The sequence below is a fragment of the Prionailurus bengalensis genome, chromosome B3 (genome assembly GCF_016509475.1).
Source record: "Prionailurus bengalensis isolate Pbe53 chromosome B3, Fcat_Pben_1.1_paternal_pri, whole genome shotgun sequence".
Classification (NCBI taxonomy): Eukaryota; Metazoa; Chordata; class Mammalia; order Carnivora; family Felidae; genus Prionailurus; species Prionailurus bengalensis.
This window is the reverse complement of record NC_057355.1, coordinates 55802502-55820981: the sequence shown is the minus strand read 5'-3', so window position 1 is coordinate 55820981 and position 18480 is coordinate 55802502. Positions and strand designations below refer to the sequence as shown.

Below are 18480 nucleotides of genomic sequence, written 5' to 3'. Positions count from 1 at the left end.
CATCCATAAATAACTAAACTACTTGCCTTCCAGGTTGTATTTAATTATTAAATTAATTAAATACAACGTCAAGTTGAAGTGACATATATCGTGAGGGCCATATGTAATAAGCTTTAAAAAGTTTTATGAAACACTCGGGCACCTCAGTGCCTCAGTTGGTTAAGCATCCAACTGTCTTCATTTTGGCTTAGGTCATGATCTCATGGGTTGATGAGATCAAGTCCCAGGTCGAGCTCTGCGCTGACAGCACGGAGGCTGCTAGGGATTCTCTCTCTCAAAATAAATAAATAAATAAATAAACATTTTAAAGAAGTTTTATAAAGTTATGAAAAATGTAAGATATTGTACCATCATTATATTGTGCTGCACTTATCTATAAAATAAGTAAGAAAAAAAAACATCACTGTAAAAACACTTTGACTCCACCTCATATCCACTAAGTTTAGTGTAGTTTAGCTTTTTTTATTTTTAACATGAGATCTTTTTTTTAAACTTATGATTCTCTCCTGGGTACGATGACTGATAGAGAAATGTTGGCTTGGACTTCCCACAACAGCCCTGCACGTTTTATTTGCTGATTCTCAGGAATGGGCAAGCATAATCTTAATAAATTCTTGGGTTTTATTTCCGGGCCTGCATAAACCTCAGAATTGATATTATCCATACGTAGTAGGATGAGGTAATTATCATAATGTGATTAAGTTTGTGTGAACCCATGCATGGCAAGTGCAGTATGCTCTTTTACCTTTTAAACCCAAAATCCAAATAGGATGCTGTATTAATTTTCTATTCCTCCATAATAAATTATTGTAAAGTTATCAGCTTAAAACAATATCCATTTATTATCTCACAGTTTCCATGGGTTGAGAGTACAGACATCACTTAACTGAGTTTTCTGCTCAGGGTTTCACAATACTGCAGTCAAGGCATTGGCTGGGGCTGTGGTCTCATCTGAGGTTCAAGGTGCTTCCAGTTCACGTGGTTGCTAACTAAATTAATTTCCTTGCAACTATAGAAACCATGGCAGCTAGCTTTTTCAAGGCCAGCAGGGGAGAAAACCTCTTCACTCTAGACCCTTTCTTAAAGGCTTCACCTGATTAAGCCAGACCCACCAGGGTTGATCTCCCTTTTGATTACATTAAAGCTAGCTAATTAGAAACTTTAATTACATATCCAAAATCCCTTTACCTTTGCCAAACATAGAAGGTAACCTAGTCATTGGAGTGCCATCCTATCATACTCATAGGTCTTGCCCAAGCTGAAGAGAAGCAAATTACACAGGGTGACCATGAAGGGGCCATCTTAGAATTCTATCACAAATGGTATCTCACACTTCTGAAGATCATATATCAGCCACTAAGAGCCAAGTTAGGACTTAGATAATAAGTTACAAACACCCTGAGAAGTATCCAAACAAAACCCCACTATATACACATAATTAATTATGCCCATTTTCCAGGAAATCTAGAGCCACAAAAATAAATTAAAACTGAAAAAGACCTCAGAGATCCTCTAGTACTAAATCAAGGTTCTCAGACAGTATATGCATATACAGTTCTGATTACATGGTTTTTCAGTCAGTGTTTTCCAACACGTTAAGTGGGCAGAAACTAACAATGAATGACAGCAAGGGTAATGCAGAAGAAAACAAGAAACACTTTGAAAAAGAAATACACCCCTCAAAAACATGGCAGTCTGAGGTCATTAAGTGTAGCAAACACAGACTCTACATCCCTCATCAGAGCCAGAGGACATCATCATTGTGAGAGGACAGCCTTCTGGCAGAAATGTTCAGTTCTCTTCCAGGTACTCTGGTTAAGAAAGCAAGAATGGTGCAGTTCATCCTCAGAACAATTCTCCTTCACATAGGTGACGTCAAAGGACAGCTAAGCTTCAGTTATCTGGAAAATTGACTTACATGGAATGACTCTGCAGCAAGGCAGAGTATATTTTCAGGTTGGACAGTTCAAGATGAGGGATATGGAAGGGGAACTCAGAGTGTGAGAGCAGGCTCCAGGTTATGAATGTTGCGGCTTCAGAGAAGGCGAGAGCAATGGCATTGGAAGCAAAGAGCCTTTGCTTGCTTTCTTAGCCTGGACGACCTCTCAGCAGAGGGCTGTTTGGGCCCAAAGCTAAACACTTGACTTACTGGGGAAAGACATGCCAACCTGTGCACTCAGCTGCAGAGCCTTGGGGGCCAAAGCATGGGCCTCCGTTCCAATGCACCTATGTCCCCAAAGCCGGTGGCTGTCCTGAGCTTCTGAATGCAGTTTGTCTGCTCTTCTGGATGCCCAAGAGATCAGCAAAAGGAGTTATTTCACATATGGACTTTCTACTTCCAAAGCAATTATGTACTTAAATTTTCTAATTTTCCTTGTACTTCTCCCAACAAAGGAGAGGTAGAAATATTCTCAGGGAAGGTAGGAAGTTCAGAGAAGAAAGCAAGAACAGGTCTTGAGTCGTGTTAAACTATGCAGCCACTAATGCAATCAGCACATTGGAGAGGTATGAACACCAGTTGTATGATTTCCTAATGCTCGCAGGTACATTCACAAAACGAATTCCCTTTTGAAAAAGTATTACTTGTGAACTTTGGACTTAATGTGTCCAAAACTGAGCTCTTGACCTCCCTTCCCAAAGCTGCTCGTTTAGCATTCTTCCAGATCTCAGTAAATGGCAACCCCATCCTTGCCATGAATCTTGGGGTCATCTTTGACTTCTCTCTCTCACCTCTCATCTGACCCAGTTTCAGAATATATCCAGAATCTAGCCACTTCTCACCATCTCCACTGCAACCTCCCTGATCTGTGCAACCATCATCATTTCTCCCCTGATCACTGAGTAGCCTCCTGAAAGGTCTTCCCGCATCAGGCCTCGGTCCTTTTTGTCTCATTCAGCATAGCAGCCCAAGTGATCCTATTAAATGAAATACAGTATGTTACTCCCCTTATCAAAATCTTCCAAGAGCTTCCCATTTCACTTAGTGGAAAAGCCACCATCCTTACAGAAGCTTACAAGGCCCTGCAACTGCACCCCTCCCCCGCTTCTGTGATCTCATCTCCGACAACTGTAAGACCCAAGTTACTCTGTTCAGACCACAATGGCCATCTTTTTTTTTTAATGTTTATTTATTTATTCTGAGAAAGAGAGAAAGCAGAAGCAAGGGAGGGGCATATAGAGAAGAGAGAATCACAAGCAAGCTCCATGCTGTCAGTGTAGAGCCCAATGACGCATGAAGCGTGAGATCACGGCCTGAGCCCAAATCAAGAGTTGGACACTTAACTGACTGAGCCACCCAGGCACCCCAACACACCAGCCATCTGACAGGTGAGTTTACACCTTAGGATCTGAGTGTTTGCTGTGCCCTCTGTCTAGAATGCCCTTCTCTAGGATGTCACTTCCTTTAAGTTTGGTTAAAGGCCCCCTGCCCCTCAACTCCACACCTGGCAGATCGTATATTCTCATGGAGGCCTTTCCTGGCCACTCTCTATAAATCACAAACCTACATTCCACATCTCACCCTCCTGCTTTGCTCTTCTCTTTAACACTCAGAACTGTTTATTTCAATCACTTCTATTTATTCGGACTTATTTTTGTCTGTTCTGTTTCCTGCTATGTCCCCAACGTCTAGACCAGTGCCTGGCACATGAAATATATTCAACAAATATTTGTTGAAAGGATGAATGAATGCAGGGCACTGAGGGGAATAGGAAGTATAAATCCCAAGTTCCTTTGGGGTCTGGTTTCTGACTAACTGTGGAGCCTCACCCCACTGAGCTCAGACTCCATCCCACACCAGCTGTGACTCACATTTAGCACACACCTCTGTGTCTCTGAACATGTGGGTCCTCCTGTCTGGGATTTCTGACTCTTTTTTGCTTATCCCATTGCTATTTTCATCCTTATTTCTTTTACTACCAATGAGGTCATTACTAGACAGTTTCTCCTGAGTCTATTGGCCATCTGGTATTTCTTCTTTTGTCAATTCAACAAAAACGTCCTGAAGATATGAAGACACATTGTCCTAAGCTCTTCAAATATAAGACAGCCGTGTTCCCCGTGCCAAAGAAGTTTATGGTTTTGATAGACAAACAAATACACAAAATAATTATGGATTATGAAAAATACCATAAAGAAATAAAGAGGAAACTGTAACAGAGAATAATGGAAACTTAGGGTGTACTTACAGTGGTCAGTGAGGGGATCTACGAAAAATTATTTAAGGAAGAGAAGTTGCTGACAATGTTTAATGTTACCTGAACTCTATGCTCCTGGAAAACAATGATGGTTAAGAAATATCCCCAAACATCCCTCCCCCTCAAATCGCCCACCCTTTTGTGTTCTAGAAAATGGCAAACTGCAATGAACCACCATTCCCCGCAGGCTTAGATAAGACTTGCTGTCCACTCTTTCTCATAATTCTCTCAAGACTTATGGATGTGACTGCTGTATTTACCTGTGACAAGAGCAAACATCAGCTGACAAAGTCAGCCATAGACTCTGCTCCTTGTCTCATGAATAATTAGCTGACGTTAGAATTGTTTGTCCCCCTAAAACTAGCTAGACACAGGAATAAATATTTCCTCTTCCACTATTTCTACTCCCTATAAAGATCTAAGGCAAAACTACTGTTCTAGGATATAGTGTAGTAGGCTAATGATGCCCCATAAAAGAGATCTAGGTCTTAATTGCTAAAATCTATAAAAGTTACCTTTTATGAAAAAGGGGTGTTTGCAGATGCGATTAAGGAGCCTGAGATGGGACAATTATCCCAGATTATCTGGGTCAACCCTGTATATAATCACAAATATTCCTGTAAGAGGGGAACAGGAGACGTGACCATAGACAGAAGGTGGCTGTGTGATGGAAGCAGAGAGGAGCAGAGTCAGAGAGAAGATGCTACACCACTGGTTGTGAAGACAGAAGAAGGGACCATGAGCCAAGGAATTCAGCCCTAGATGTGGGAAAAAGCAAGGGAGCAGATTCTCCCCTAGACTCTCCAGAGTACACTCCTTTTTAGCCAATAAGACTCATTTTGGACTTCTGACCTCCAAAACTATAAGAGTAATAACTTTCTATCATTTTAAGCCACTAATTTTGTGGTAATTTGTTACAGCAACCATAAGAAACTAATATGCACTCTAATCTTTAGATCTGTGGTGTTTCCTATTGCAATCGACTGAATAAAATCCATCTCCTTACTCAATTTTTGTCTTGGATTGTGTGAACTACATGAAAAGCAGGGAACAGAACAATCTAGGCAGAGTGAATAATAGGAACAAAGGTCCTCAGGCAAAAGAGAAATCAGTATGCTCTAGAACCAAGGAGATGAGTATGACTGGTCTTGCGCCATGGGAAGGAATTTGGATTTTATATTTGTGATGGGAAAACTTCAGAAGATTTTGAGGCATAAAAGGTGGAAGTAGAGACATCTCTCGGTAGTCCTGGAAAGAGATATTGGTGGCCCCAGAATGTGAAGAGAATTTAGATATAGGACTGGATAAAACAGAGTCTGTCTCTGTAAGGGTTGTAATGGGAAAGAGAGCATTCAAATCAGGATAATTTAAGGAGAGTTTACTAAAGGTGCTATTTATAAAGGTGTGGGCCAAGATGTGGGAAATCAAAACTACAGAGGAGAAAGTAGTACCCTGAAGTAGAAGGCGTGAAGGGAAAGGGGAGCATGTAGCTTCTAGAGCCTAGAAGAAAGGGCAACCTTGGCAAGAGCAGTGGTCTTCAGTGGAGGGACACAGCCATCAAGAGAGGACCCAGAACTTACCCTCCCCTACCCCACTGACCTCCTGCTGGAGGTCAAACCCCAAGGCAAGCCAGAGGACAAGAGAGTTCATTGGTGAGGTCCAGACAGGTCAGCCTCCTGGGACAGAGAGCAGAGAGGGATGGAAAGGGGGTCTGGGGGTTGGGGGAAAATAAGGAAGATATGTAGTGAAAACATTCAGATTAGTTCCAATTTATTAAAAGAAAATGTGGAGACTCGAATTTTCTGAATTATTTCCTTATAGTCCGTTTCACTTAGCCCAGGCCAATAGATGCCCAAACAATGCTCTTTTACCTTCCTGACTTTTCTTTGAACATTTACAACTGCACTTTTGTCCTAAAGGCAATCAGGAATGACAGTAATTAAAACGCTTATAAGGACTGATAATGCTTTCTTCAAAGTTCAGCAACAAACATCTCTTGATACAGGTGTAAAATTTGATGAAATGTTGCTACATGAAAACTGGATAATATCCACTACCGACTGAAGAGAATTGAGTTTGTGCAGCCTAGTAAGTAAAGGTTGTTTCAGAGCAGCAGAATATTGAATCACAATCAACTGAAACCTTAGCAAGCCTAATTCATACATCTCTCTGCATGGATACCCATATTTTACCATTGTTTCTCTTTTTTTGTTATTATTCTGGAAGATAATTCAATTTGCATTGCACATTTCCTCACAGAAATTTTGAATCTTATGAATATAAAAATCATGGACTTGGCCCAATTTTATTTTAATCAGTTTTTCTGTTTCCTAATTCAGGATTAACTTCCCAGGATATATGCAGAGATTTAGTAGCAAGAGCGACAGTGTGCACATTAAAATATGGAGAATTTCAGCAGCAATTTGAGTTATGGTAATTACTGGGTTTGTTTACACAGACATAGATGAAAAGCATAACCTTTTTGTTCCTGTCTTTTTTTTTTTTAATTTGGAAAAACTGTGTGCTACCAACAGAAAAATCATACAACGGTTGTTTAATGTCGTGGAGGAAATCAGGTGCAACCAACGAGACCTGAGAAATAGAGAGATCAAAACTGTCTGAGGTAGTGTTTTAACTAGGCATTTTTTCCCCTGGAGCCACCCTCAATGATATAATAAGGCTCTCATGCTCACGTTCTGCTCAGAATGATTGTCATACATTCACTTGCCCCAAACCAACCAACCAGTGGGTTTCCACTCACACTGAAACTGTCCAGTGTGGCCCTAACATCATCTTCTTTTTCCACATTCATTCTCCATACCTGCTCCCTGGACCCATTTGTTTCATCCAGGAAACGGACCTGACCGAGATGGGGCCCATGTTGGGGAAGAGGAGCAGAAGGAAGTAGATGGTCCCCAACAGATGGAGCCAAGACGAAAGGCACCCGTGCTCTCAGGGAAGGTGAGAAGATAAGCCCATCCCTGGGAACACTTAGGAACAGACCTGGCCTGCTTTTGTGAGTCTTATTGATCCCAGATCTAGAAGCTTCCCCGAGACCCATGCTTTTGTGACTACCAGTTTGTGCTGTTAAAGGCAGCAGGCAGACAGACCTTCACATGTCTTAGAATGGTTAAAAAGGTGTAAAATTGGGGCACCTGGGTGGCTCCATTGGTTGAGCGTCTGACTCTTGATTTTGGTTTAGGTCATGATCCCAGGGTGGTGGGATCAAGCCCCACTTGTGGAGCCTGCTTAAGATTCTCTCTCTCCCTCTGTATCGACCCCAGCAGATTCTCTAGAAATAAATTCCCTAAAGCAATGGTCCTTAACCAGAGGTGGCCAACAAGAATCACCCTGGAGATTCTGAGTAGTCAGTTTGCAGTAGGGTTTGGACATGGGCATTTGACCGAGCTTTCTAGGTGATTTTCATGTGTATCCTGGCTCTCAAGCTACCTGTTTTTATTTTCTTTACTTCCTAAAAACTCAGTGATGCTTTTAAAAGGAAATAAAATGTCCTTCTATGAGCTCATAGATACAGAAATTTCACCTGCTGGTACTCCTACACACTGGCATAATTCAGAGTCAGCTTTTCATGGTGATCCTGTTAACAGATTGGGTATTCAGTGTATTCGTGACAACTGCATTTCTGAGTTTGTATGTTTACTATTCTGATCCCCTTGAACTTTTGTAGTACCATGTGGCAGTCATATGTGAATTAGTCCAAAGTAGTTTCTAGTAATAAATGCTTATTTTGTTAACAATTTGCTTCCTCCTTACCTGCTTTATTTAACTGCCACTCAACATAATGTCTAGCTCCTGAGCTACTTCTATTCTTACGATCCATGTGCTGCTCTTATGAAATTGAAAGGCTACATATATTTGATTTTTGTGTTCTTCTTAAGAGCCCGGCAGGAACATTCTTGTGAATTCACAAGTTATATGCTAGTCTAGTGTTTTCAAATTGGGCTATAGATACTCCTAAGGAAACACAAGGTATTTTAGGGGGTATTGTGCTATTCTGGAGGTGGATGGTATTCTGGACCAAAGGACAAACTTTCAGATAGTCAACAAACATATGTACTTTTTACTGAAATTTATTTACCTGTATACGAGTTCTTCTTTCCTATCTCCCTTATTTTAATTGCCCTTCCCCAAAAGATAGGTATACATCACACCTATCCTCAGCATTACTCTGGTGTTTTGCCCATGGTGTAAAAAACTCTGGGCTTGAAACAAAGAACTTCTATCTTTTGGTACCAGAACCCAAAGTGTGGCTTCTGTCTTTTCTTGGCTTACACATATTTCTGGTAAAGGTGAACCGTGGCATGATAAATGAAGTATTTTTGCCCACAGTGGAATGTTCTGAATTCAGATAAGCAGAGCTATGCAGTTATGGGGAATTATGATAATTTTCTTTTAATATTCCCACCTCTTCCATTCCTGAATGATTGTCAAAGAACCCTAAGGAAGTGTTCAAGAGTTTTGTCAGTTCAAACTGACAAAAACTGAAAAGCCCACAAAAATTGGCAAAAGGACAGTTAGTATTCATAAAACACTTTGGGCAAAAGGACAGTGATCCCAGATGGAGATCAGAGATGCAGAAGGAAAAGCAAAGAAAGTGATAAAAGTCTGGGTAAACATTTTTAAAAAGAATTCTAAAAAGTAGTGATACTAATAATGTTTATTGAGATTCAAAGAAAAGATACACCTAAAATAGTAGATAATAATTTTATATATGTTGAAAGAATGGGTAATGAAATTAAAGCATTCAAAGATCCTTGTGTTATCCAGAAGAAAGACAATAACTTTGTTTCAGATTTTAGACACCGATGAATTAAGCATGCATGTTTTATCTAAAATTATAAATCAGAGAGCGAAATCTCTAAATAACTAAAGGGAAATGTGAAATAGTAAAATAACTAAATTAATTAAAATAAAATTAATAATAATACAATTTGAAAAAGAAACAGAACATCTGAAAAGAACCCAAATTAAGATAGATTCAAGTCCATCATGGAGCTTACATGTTAGAGGAGAAAACATACAACATACAGGTGAAATGAACAAATATGTTATATCACATAGTAGTACATGCTGTGAAGAAAAACCAAATAGTAGCACTACATGTTACTCTAGGAGGAAACTATTTTTAGATAAAGGAAGATCTGACAGAAAGAGAAGAAGGAAGCAGGACTCCAAGGCTTTTTATCTTGAACAGGAAGAGAGGTTGAGAAGAGGTAGCCAGTGATGTTAGAAAAACCCAGAGTATGGCCTGGTGTCTCAACCAGAAGGGCGTGAACAACTGTGAAGCTAAGAATGCCTGGTTAATTTGCTACACACATCTTTCCCAGACCTGGGGAACATAGTCAGTAGCAGGCTTAGCATCAAGAAGAGTTCACCATCGTTCCAGTAGGCACATGTAAACCTACAGAGCACGGTGGCTAAGTGCAGGGACCCTAAAGTCAGATGACCTCGAGTTGAATCTTGGTTCTGTCTCTTTCTACTTGTGAGCTGTGTGATCATAGGCAAATCCTTTGTGATTTGGTTTCCTCACCTGTAATATGGGTATAATAACACTTGTTTCCTCTGGTTGTCCTGATTAAATGAGTTAGTATTCATAAAACACTTAAAATATACTTGGCATAAAGTAACCATCACATTAAGTCCTTGTTAAAAACAGAAAAATCTTACAATGGTCAAGATAGGAAGGACAACATGGCTTGTAAAGTACTGACTTACATTCTCAACAGGTTCAAGTTGGCACTGGACGTATGTAATTGAATTAATCAGCATGACTGATAGGATAATTATATTGTGATTAAAAAAACAGCAGGGAATACACTATGGTTGGAACATGTCTAGTTCTTTGCTGTAGTGTATGGAATTAAAGATGTATTTTCATATCAAGTTCTATTTCAATTGTCCTAAGGAATGTCCTATGATATGCTTATTGGTTTGGAGCCCTAACCTTTTGCAGTTGGATTATACCCCTTTCTCTTTCTAATTTAAAATGTCCTCAGATGAAAAGTGAAAATAATAAACATTTTATCCACATTAACAGAAGACATAGAATCCTTTCCTGGGACTAGGGATTACAAAGAGCCAAACAAGTCACTTTTGTATAAAACGCTGAAGTAGAAGCTCTGAAGGTTTCATACAAATTAATAACTCTTATTAAAGTGAAAGAGGGGTGCCTGGGTGGCGCAGTCGGTTAAGCGTCCGACTTCAGCCAGGTCACGATCTCGCGGTCCGTGGGTTCGAGCCCCGCGTCGGGCTCTGGGCTGATGGCTCGGAGCCTGGAGCCTGTTTCCAATTCTGTGTCTCCCTCTCTCTCTGCCCCTCCCCCGTTCATGCTCTGTCTCTCTCTATCCCAAAAATAAATAAACATTGAAAAAAAAAATTTAAAGTGAAAGATAAAATGCATATCACAAGGCAATTACACAATGGCTGTATACGGCTAATCAATGATAAGGTAATATTGTGAGAGATAAGACAAGGCAGAGCTCACTGCTGGTTGTAAGTTTCATAAGTGAAGTGAGACTTTTATTTGAGTCTGGGTAAAGGGAGTCATTACAGTTATTACATTTTAGGATATGCAAGGACTGAATCTCTAATGTGAACTTCCTTAGGAAATTACTAGAGAAAGGGCTTCAGCAAAATAAAGGAGTAAGCTAAAAGGAAGATACTAGATTCCTAAAACCAAGTCTCCAATATAAGAAAAGGGCAAAGGGAAGTGTCAGGATGACAGCTATTCAGCAGGACTAGGGAATCACATGCACATTTTGGAGCAAGAGAATGGAGGGGTGAGGGAGGGGGAAATTGAAACGGATAGGTGATTTGATGTGTTTCAGTGTTTCATTTGATATGATAGATGTAAGGTACTAGACCCCCTGGAGCATTTGGAAAAAAGCAATAGATGAATCAAAAACACCACCACCAAAGACAAATGGAAGAACAACATATTTATTAACTTGAGGGGGACAGGTGTAAAAAAAAATAATATCACATTACTCATCTCAACAGTGAATGATATTTACAGTCATGATAAATAGTACTGACTTATCCAAATATTGCTACAGAACTATTTGCAGAATGGGGTGGAAAGAGGAGTAAAAGACTTAATCCTCAACTACCCTAATTTTAAAGATAATTTTTATGCCACTAAAAAAAATAGCAACATGCGATTTAGAAACAGGGGGTTACATTCCAGAAGAAAGAGCCAAAAAAGTTGGAAGCATTGCCCCTGAGGAGTGAACTTTGGGGGAGTGTTTTGGTGGAGGGGTAGGCCAGTTTTTCATTGCAGGCCTTGAAAAAACATTACATGGAAAAACAAAACAAAACACATTGACTAAAAATTAAAGGGGTAAACAGGAAAATCAAAAGATTTTGAGAAGTGATCCTATACAGGGGCCTGACAGAACAAGCAAGAAGATCTCTTTAATTCATACAACAAATATTTATCAAGCACTGTTCTGATCCAGGCACTAAGCTAGGCCTCAGGAATACATTAGTGAATGAAAACATATGTGGTCCCTGTCCTCTGGAGCTTATGTCTACTAGAACATATAGACAACAAGCAAAAATACATACATACATACATACATACATACATACATACATAAGACATGAATGAAATACAGATTGTAGTAATAAGTGATGTGACTAGAAAAAAATTATTGTGATAGAAAATGGTGGTGAGTGACTTCCCTTAACAGAAATAGCCCTTCTGAGATGAGCTGAGACTGGAAACACATGAAACATAAACTAAGGACGGGTGTGTATAGACTCCCAGGCAGTAAGTCTGGTGGGTCTAGAAATGGTTAGAAAGCCACTGTGGCCAGAAGCACCAGAGGTGAGCAGGATGATGGCTCTAGATGAGGTTAGAGAAGTAGCAGGACCCATATCATGTTGCTATAGATACCAGTTTGGGGAGTCTTTTAAGTGGTAGATGTTTAAAGGCAAGAGAAGAGAGTGTGGAGTATAATCCATAACTTCATCCGGAGGAATTCCAACATTTAAATGGAACCAGTAAGAGACTGTAGAGGTGGGGCCAATAAGGAAAGGCACAGCAGGGAAGTCTGGAAACTTCCTTAACAATACCCTAACGTTTCTGTCATTTTTCTAAAACTGACCTATTGTTTGCGTTTATCTTGGCAAGGTGCGTTTCATTTTAGTTTTCAGATTTTTGCATCAGTTCTGGAAATAACTAGAGATATTTATATCCTAGAAAAGTCAATTTACAATTATCTAGAAAGTTATTTCCTCATCCCCATTGTAAATTATTCCAGGGTAGCCCAGGATCTTCGTTCGAATCCCAGGCACTGGGGTCCCCCCTCTGTGTTTCTGTGGGGTCATATGAAACAGTGCTAGGATTTCAACTGAGTTATCCTTGGGATCATCCTGAGATGCTTGCCCCCGCCCCCTTGAAGGGTAAACAACACGCCATGCACTGTGGGTACCGTAAGGAATGAAACACGCTGCCTGGCCTATGGCCTGGGACGTAGCACTGAGCTCAGCGACCGTCATCTGCACGGTGGTGCGGTTCCGTTGCTTTGGGGACCCCTGAGATTAGAACCTGCGGAGCCATGGCCGCGGGGGGCGCCGCCCCAGGTAACTCAACAGCACGCAGAGCCCAGGCCCCGAGCCTCGTGGATAGCCTTGGAAAACAGAGACCACAAAAAAGATGAGGGTCCAAGGAGGCAGGCGGAGACCTCGTTCCCGGGGGCCCAGAGCCTGCGCCAGCCGGAGGGCGGTCCATGCGCCGCCTCCTTGCGCTCTTCGTCAGACGGCGGCGGCGGTTACTGCTTCCGAGGTCATTTTACCCGGACGTATCTTTAGGGTGCAGACCCGGAGAGCGCCTGCGGGAGCGGGCCAGCGAACCAGCGCCCAAACTTCGGGGCAAATGACTCCCGTCTGCCCTCGCCCGGCTCTCGGCTACCATTTCTTTCCGTGTTTGCTCCGCTCAGTGTTTAAAGACGCGCGCAGCGCAGCGCCGAGAGCAGAGGCCGCGGGGCCGCCCCGGCCGCTGTCCAGCACTCGCAGCCTGAGTCGAGGCTGCCGCGGCGCCAGTAATGTCGGGGCCCAGACTGACAGGACACCCCTTGCAGGGAGTGGGGAGGCTGGGAGCCCGGCCGCCCCTCCCCAGGGCCGCCCAGGTTGGGGGAGGAGGAGGAGGAGGAGCAGGAGGAGGAGGGAGATGAGGAGACCAGCGGGCGGGCCCAGAGCAAGCCGCGGTGGTCTGAGCGGTGTGGGAGCCTGAGCAGCCCCTAGGGAAATGCTTCCTTCCTGTTGTGTGTGCGGGAAGCCGCCGAGGCCGTCCCCGCGCAGGTTGGACTCGTGCGTTGAGTTGGAAAAGCTTGAAAAGGCGCAGTAGTTTCCCAAATCCGCTTTCCAAGAAGGGTTTAAATCTCGCCTCCCCTCTCAGCCAGAACTGTGGGCTCGTCCGGGGGTCGGTGGGCGGGGCGAGGAGTTGTTGGCGGGAGATTTAAATTTTTGGCGGCTGGACTCATTCTGAGTCCACTTGTTCCCTCTTCTCTCGTTCTGCTCTGCCATGCCCTGCTCTGAAGCGACACCCACCATCTCCCCCAGCAAGCGGGCTCGGCCTGCGGAGGACGCCATGCGGCTCCGCTTTGTCCGGCTCTCGGAGCACGCCACCGCCCCGAGCAAGGGGTCCGCGCGGGCCGCGGGCTACGACCTGTACAGGTGAGTGGGGATTTCCCGCCGCCTTCTGCGCGTGGCATCCCTACCCCACGCAGAGAAGGTGCAGGCCTGGAGTTGCAGAGTTCTCAGGTTAGCTTATATTCTTGCCATCTGCTGCTACAGCTTGAAACTTTCACTTAACAGATTACAAAAACAAACTCCTTTTGCATTTATGTAGGATTTCAGTCTTTTTTTTTTTTTTTTTTTTTTTTTTTTACTGTTGAAAATGTTAGTTTTCCTCTTTAGCATAAATTCAATAAGGATTTGGGATAAGCATGCAGAATGGTAACTACATGTAAATGTCCACCAAGGCATTATTTGTTTTGCAACATTTATTTTACCCTTTCCTGGTGGAAGGTAGAAATGAATATGGCCCACCTTGGCCTTCAAGGAGTGGCCTGAGGGTGATGCAGTGGGCAACAGGAAGAGAAGCTAAGGTGGAAGTCTAGGTGCTGAGTATGAAAATACATGAGGAGGATTCATGAACGATGCTTCTGCCTTAAAGGATTTGTAAAATTTTTCTGTATGTCCATATTTAAGTTCTGCCCAAGGACTGGGAATGTCAAAAGGGTACAAATCAGAAAAGCAGTGGGAATGTCAGTAATACTACCTACCACCCTTTGCTTTGTTCAGCACCTTTTCCCTCTACTAAAGCCTTTATGTGTGGGCACTTTTATTGAATCCTCGGGACACTCCTGAAGTAGATAAGTGTTACTTTTTTACAGATGAGGGAGTTTGTGGGGAGCTGAACTGATTACTCAAGGGCTTGAATGTAATAAAATTTTTGACCCTTAATTCAGTGCTTTTTTCCCTTGACTACTGTGCCCAGTTCTTAGAACCATTAAGGTAGGTGAAAAGTGATACTGGGGGTTATGGGTGTTTAATACAGGACTAAATCCTTAGGATTTACTTTAAAGCATGCCGGGTAATTCTAATGTGAGAACTACTGGTCTCAGTCATAAGCACAGGAGGAGGGGAGAAAGGAGTGTGTGACGATAGAAAAAGGAAGGTGAGGTATAGACTGTTAGAGCTGAAAGGGATGTGGTCAGTCCCTTAGTTTTCGTGGCTAAACGTGGAGTGATGTAGTTTGACTGCATCATGTCTGGACACTGTTGTGAGTCAAATGAGAGATGGTGATTTAAGATACTTTAACATCCTCCTAATGAATAGAGATGACTGTATACTGAAATAGACATGGAAATAACTTCCCTCTTTAATAAATTACGGCGTAACTATGGAAAGAGGAAATTCCAATGAAAGAAGTGAAAATGTTAATACTGCTTTACTAGTTTTCACTAAGGTCTCCAAAGTAACTTAACAGTTCTGCTCATTGTAAAATCTCTTAAATTTCTATCAAGAAGGGGGCTACAGTAAGAGCAATAGTAGCAGCATTTGATGGGTGGATCTTAGAATATTGGGTTCTCAGCAGTGTCCTTCTCCAGGGCCTATTGACAGTGATCAGCTCTGTCCCCAACCTGTGAGGTTCAAGGCTTCAGCTTGGTAAGCTTGGTTAACTACCAAGGCTAGCAGAACAGATGTAACACAGCTTTTTTTTTTTAAGTTTATTTATTTATTTATTTTTAAATGTTTTTTTTTTTTTTATTTTTGAGACAGAGAGAGACAGAGCATGAACCGGGGAGGAGCAGAGAGAGAGAGGGAGACACAGAATCCGAAGCAGGCTCCAGGCTCTGAGCTGTCAGCACAGAGCCCGACGCGGAGCTCGAACTCACGGACCATGAGATCATGACCTGAGCCGAAGTCGGATGCTTAACCGACTGAGCCACCCAGGCGCCCCTATTTATTTAGTTTTGAGAGAGAGAGAGAGAGTGCTCAAGAATGATTGGGGGGGGGGGCAGGGGGCAGGAAGGTGCAGAGAGAGAGAGAGGGAGAGAGAGAACCCCAAGCAGGCCCTAAGCTGTCAGCTCAGAGCCTGATGTGGAGCTCGAACTCAGGAACTGTGAGATCATGACCCAAGCTGAAATCAAGAGTTCAGTGCTTAACTGACTGAGCTACGTGAACACCCCTATCTTCCTCTTTTTATATCGCATTAGTGAAGCATACAACTTTTAAAAGTGTGCCTTTCCACCCCCTCCTGCTAATACGTATTTCAGTTTCCCAGCAAAATTTTGTTCAGGGGAGAACAAAATTACATGTTGATACCTCTTAAACCAAAATATTTGCCAGAATGACTATATCTAAAGGTAATACAATTTTCGTGATGGACTAAAAGAGAATATCTACCACTATCTTCTTCATAAGCTTTTTTTTATATGAACTGGAAACTTCGAGTACTGAACTCTTAGACTGGTTACTGAAATGTAAGATTGCATGAATTTTGTGATTATTTTATGAAATATATTTAAAGCAATTCTATATACTTAGTCACAAGGAAGAGCATATAGAAACACTTTTATGAATAAATACTGGTTACTTTCTTTCATTATTTTCCTAGTGCCTATGATTATACAGTACCACCTATGGAAAAAGTCCTTGTGAAAACGGACATTCAGATAGCTCTTCCTTCTGGGTGCTATGGAAGAGTAGGTAAGTGATTTAAGACATGGGTGACTATTTGTCAAGCTCTTCCTTTATGATCCGTTCCTTTATCTTAGTTCCATTTAGGGTATAAGTGAGGGAATGGATATTGTTCGGCATGTGTCCTAAAATAAAGAAGTGCAAACTACAATGGCAAGTGCAGCCGTTTGGAAACTTTAGATTTCATGTAATTATCTGCTTTTTGCCTCCCTCTTTTTCTGATTCCTTGAGCTTTTAGGAGGCTCACATTGGCCCAGGAGTGTGTTCTCTCAGCTCCTCATTGAGAAACTGAAAATACAGGTGATTTTTAACTGGAGCTCCCCCACCAAGGATCAGATTGTATATGAGGTCACATGTGAAGACGGTAATGAGAATGGCTAATATTTGTTATGTAAGGAAAGAGGCAGGCTGGGGTTAATGGCACATGGCATTATAAGGCTAAGTAAAACTTCTGGCTTCTGCTCACTCCAGAGTCTGTCAGACCATTTATTTAGCCTTTTCCCCCTTTGGGTGTCCTCCCATGGGGTGTGTTACTGTCAAGAGATACCCTTCAGGGCACTAGAGGGTATGTCTTATAGCAGGAGGAGCTATGACAAAATGGAAAGCAAATCACCCGTCACTGGAGAGTTCAAAACTTTCTTCAAGAGTAACTTAACTTCAGAGTAAACCTAAAGGCACAAATGGAACTGTGGTGGGGAAGGGGCTGGACTACCACCATCTTGTTAGCCATGAGTGTGAGAACTGCTAATACTTCCGCCTTTAAAAGAATCACGAGATGGGTTCTTTTTTCATCTCCTTTTGGCAGTATTTGACTGCATTTTGAGAATATTTGTGGTGGGGAGAGGGGAGATCAGGGAGATGGAATGAAATAAAAGGAAAAGCAGGAAGAGGCAGCATTTATTGACAAAGTGCCTGATTGAAGTATTCTGGAACAGAAAACTAGAAGCTAGAATAATTAACGATAGGCCTGTTGCTCAAGTCAGCAAGTATAAGGTATAATGTTAGCTTTTTATGTTTTCATTTTAAGAATAAAAAGCATAGTGGGAATGAGTTTTTAAGGTTTGTTTTTTTGACAGTTTGCTTGACTGATACCAGGCCTTTTCTCTTCCTCTGGTTCATTTGTTTATACAGATGGGTCGTTTGGCATTTGCATCATGAGTGGGATTCCCAAGTTCTAGGCTAGGCTTTGCCACTGGTTGGTTAAGTTGATGCCTGTTTCACCCCACCCCCTCCTTTGCCCTCTTCCCATCTCTACTACTATATGCCCAGACCTCCCATCTGAAAACAAGTCTCCTTCCTCAGTCCTGTGTCCCTGCCAGCCACAGTCCTCCCTTTGTGGCCAGACTTCTTAAAAGAGTCGCCTCGGCTTGCTCACCTCTCAGTCTACCCCAGCAGCCCAAGGCTTCACTGCCACACCTTCTCCACATCCTCCATGGCCCCAAGTCCTGTGGGAGTGGTTTAAGCAGCTTTTGAATTAAACTGTGTCAGGTTTCTCTACACTTTCCTCCTTTAACACAGTATAATAAATATATTCTTTAATCCAGGACCATCTGCTAAAGTTAAGATGTAGATGTTCTAGGGGAGGAGAGTGATGTGCCTTAAAGTAGCCAACTTCTCCTTTTCTTTGTTTTTCTTTTTCTTTTTTAGCTCCCCGTTCTGGCCTGGCTGCGAAACACTTCATAGATGTAGGAGGTAATGTGTTTACGTTTTCCTTCTGTAAATATGTGTATGTATTCACTTTGCCTTTGCTTAAGAGGTAGTAATTAAAAGACAGGTCTTATTTTTATCTTCAACAAAAGGAAATGAATTTTGTTGTGTTTTGCCTTTTTAGAAATTTCCATCTCTCAAATTATGAGGTAGTTTCAAGTATTATTTGATTATATCTAATTTTAAATGATCAGTATGTGAAATACATGTTATTTTACTAATAGGCTAACTAGACATTATCTGATGGATAGGATTTTTGCCTTGGCTTAGTGATAATCTGCATTTAGTCCAAAAATGATTCCATTCTTAGAAGAAAGTTAGTTTTAGAAAGGTAGGAAAAGCTTTT

General features: G+C 41.9%; 1 protein-coding gene across 6 annotated transcripts in view; it reads left to right on the top strand.

The window, feature by feature from the left end:
* Positions 1-12658: 12658 nt before the first annotated feature.
* DUT (deoxyuridine triphosphatase) overlaps positions 12659-18480 on the top strand; it is a 31237-nt gene continuing 25415 nt past the window's right edge. Inside the window, exons 1-4 of one of the 6 annotated variants that reach the window (XM_043555479.1) lie at positions 12659-12803; positions 13760-13895; positions 16345-16436; positions 18075-18119. In XM_043555479.1, coding sequence (XP_043411414.1) covers positions 12779-12803; positions 13760-13895; positions 16345-16436; positions 18075-18119 — 298 coding nt within the window. In that variant the 5' untranslated portion in view covers positions 12659-12778. Of the gene's footprint in view, positions 12804-12994; positions 13262-13695; positions 13896-16344; positions 16437-18074; positions 18120-18480 lie in introns of those variants that run through there. The other 5 variants (XM_043555480.1, XM_043555477.1, XR_006293308.1 and 2 more) reach the window with 5 other exon arrangements.